Below are 1,131 nucleotides of genomic sequence, written 5' to 3'. Positions count from 1 at the left end.
ATAGGTAATCTTCAAGTTTAGGGGGATAAAAAAAAATAAATAAAAATATTCAAGGGAAGTAACTGAACGTCTTACCAGTATTCTCCGTACATCTCTGTTTATAAATAAATCACACACGTGATTTGATTGACGTTAGGGTTAGGGTGTGATTTATTTATAAACAGCTAGAAGAAAACGGATAATACTGGTAAGTCGTTCAGTTATTTCCCTTGAATATTTTTATTTATTTTTTTATCCCCCTAAACTTGAAGATTACCATATATTTATATATATATATCTTTTACATGTTTCAGTCATAACATTGCAGTCATATACAGAGAAGGAGAGAGAGGGGGAGGTGGTTGTACAATCTGGTTGAATGATTAAAACGTTAGCTTTGTAAGCATGAAATCCCAAGAAGACTCAGTTTGCGAGTGAAATTGGCTTGACAGAACCTATATAGACGAACGTCTGGTGGGTTTTACCTGGAATCCAAAGACACACCTTGGTATATACTATCAGGCTGATTCTAAATTCTACCTGAGAATTACGTGAAATGCACACCGAACGAGAGGATCGTAATCGCCCAAACCGACTGTGATCCACCTTAACCCTAAAACACTAACCCCTACCCGAACACTCTAGTGAAAATCGTGCGGGTGTTAATCAGAAAATTTACCAGCAAGCTTCTTAACCGCACAGCCATGCTCCGACTAGATTTATATTAATAAAAATATTAAAAAACGACAAAAGTAAATAACATGCAATATATAATTTGCAAAGTGTGTCCAACACGAGCTAAAAAGAAAACAAAGAAAGAACAGAATAAACAAATGTCGAGTCAAAACTACATTGTTTTGACTTGGCGAGATTGTCCAGCGAGAATGTTATTATGTGAGATATGTAAACAATAAATATACCGAGTGAGACTTTGGGACACCGTGCTATAATAATAGACTTAGCAGAGACACCGTTGACTAATAAAGAGCAGCTGGTCACTGAACCGGCGTCTATGCACTCGGCAATACCTTCGTCTCTGATCTGGCTATAACCGACATCATCAGCGTTAATGATAAGTTTCAAATGTGATGAATTACAACGTGGCGATTTATGATCCGACATGATGTGAACAATGAAATGAGTAAATACAGA

At 36.5% G+C, this 1,131-nt stretch overlaps 1 protein-coding gene across 2 annotated transcripts in view; it reads right to left on the bottom strand.

Annotated features, from left to right (window-relative positions):
- Positions 1–1,131, bottom strand: part of LOC106874896 (carbohydrate deacetylase) — a 7,146-nt gene extending 6,015 nt beyond the window's left edge. The window contains exon 1 of one of the 2 annotated variants that reach the window (XM_014922807.2): positions 900–1,131. In XM_014922807.2, coding sequence (XP_014778293.1) covers positions 900–1,101 — 202 coding nt within the window. In that variant the 5' untranslated portion in view covers positions 1,102–1,131. The remainder of the gene's footprint in view (positions 1–899) is intronic. The other variant, XM_014922808.2, reaches the window with a different exon arrangement.

The sequence above is a fragment of the Octopus bimaculoides genome, chromosome 25 (genome assembly GCF_001194135.2).
Source record: "Octopus bimaculoides isolate UCB-OBI-ISO-001 chromosome 25, ASM119413v2, whole genome shotgun sequence".
NCBI classification, from domain to species: domain Eukaryota; kingdom Metazoa; phylum Mollusca; class Cephalopoda; order Octopoda; family Octopodidae; genus Octopus; species Octopus bimaculoides.
Note: the sequence above shows the minus strand (reverse complement) of the source record. Positions and strands in the feature narration are given on the sequence as shown.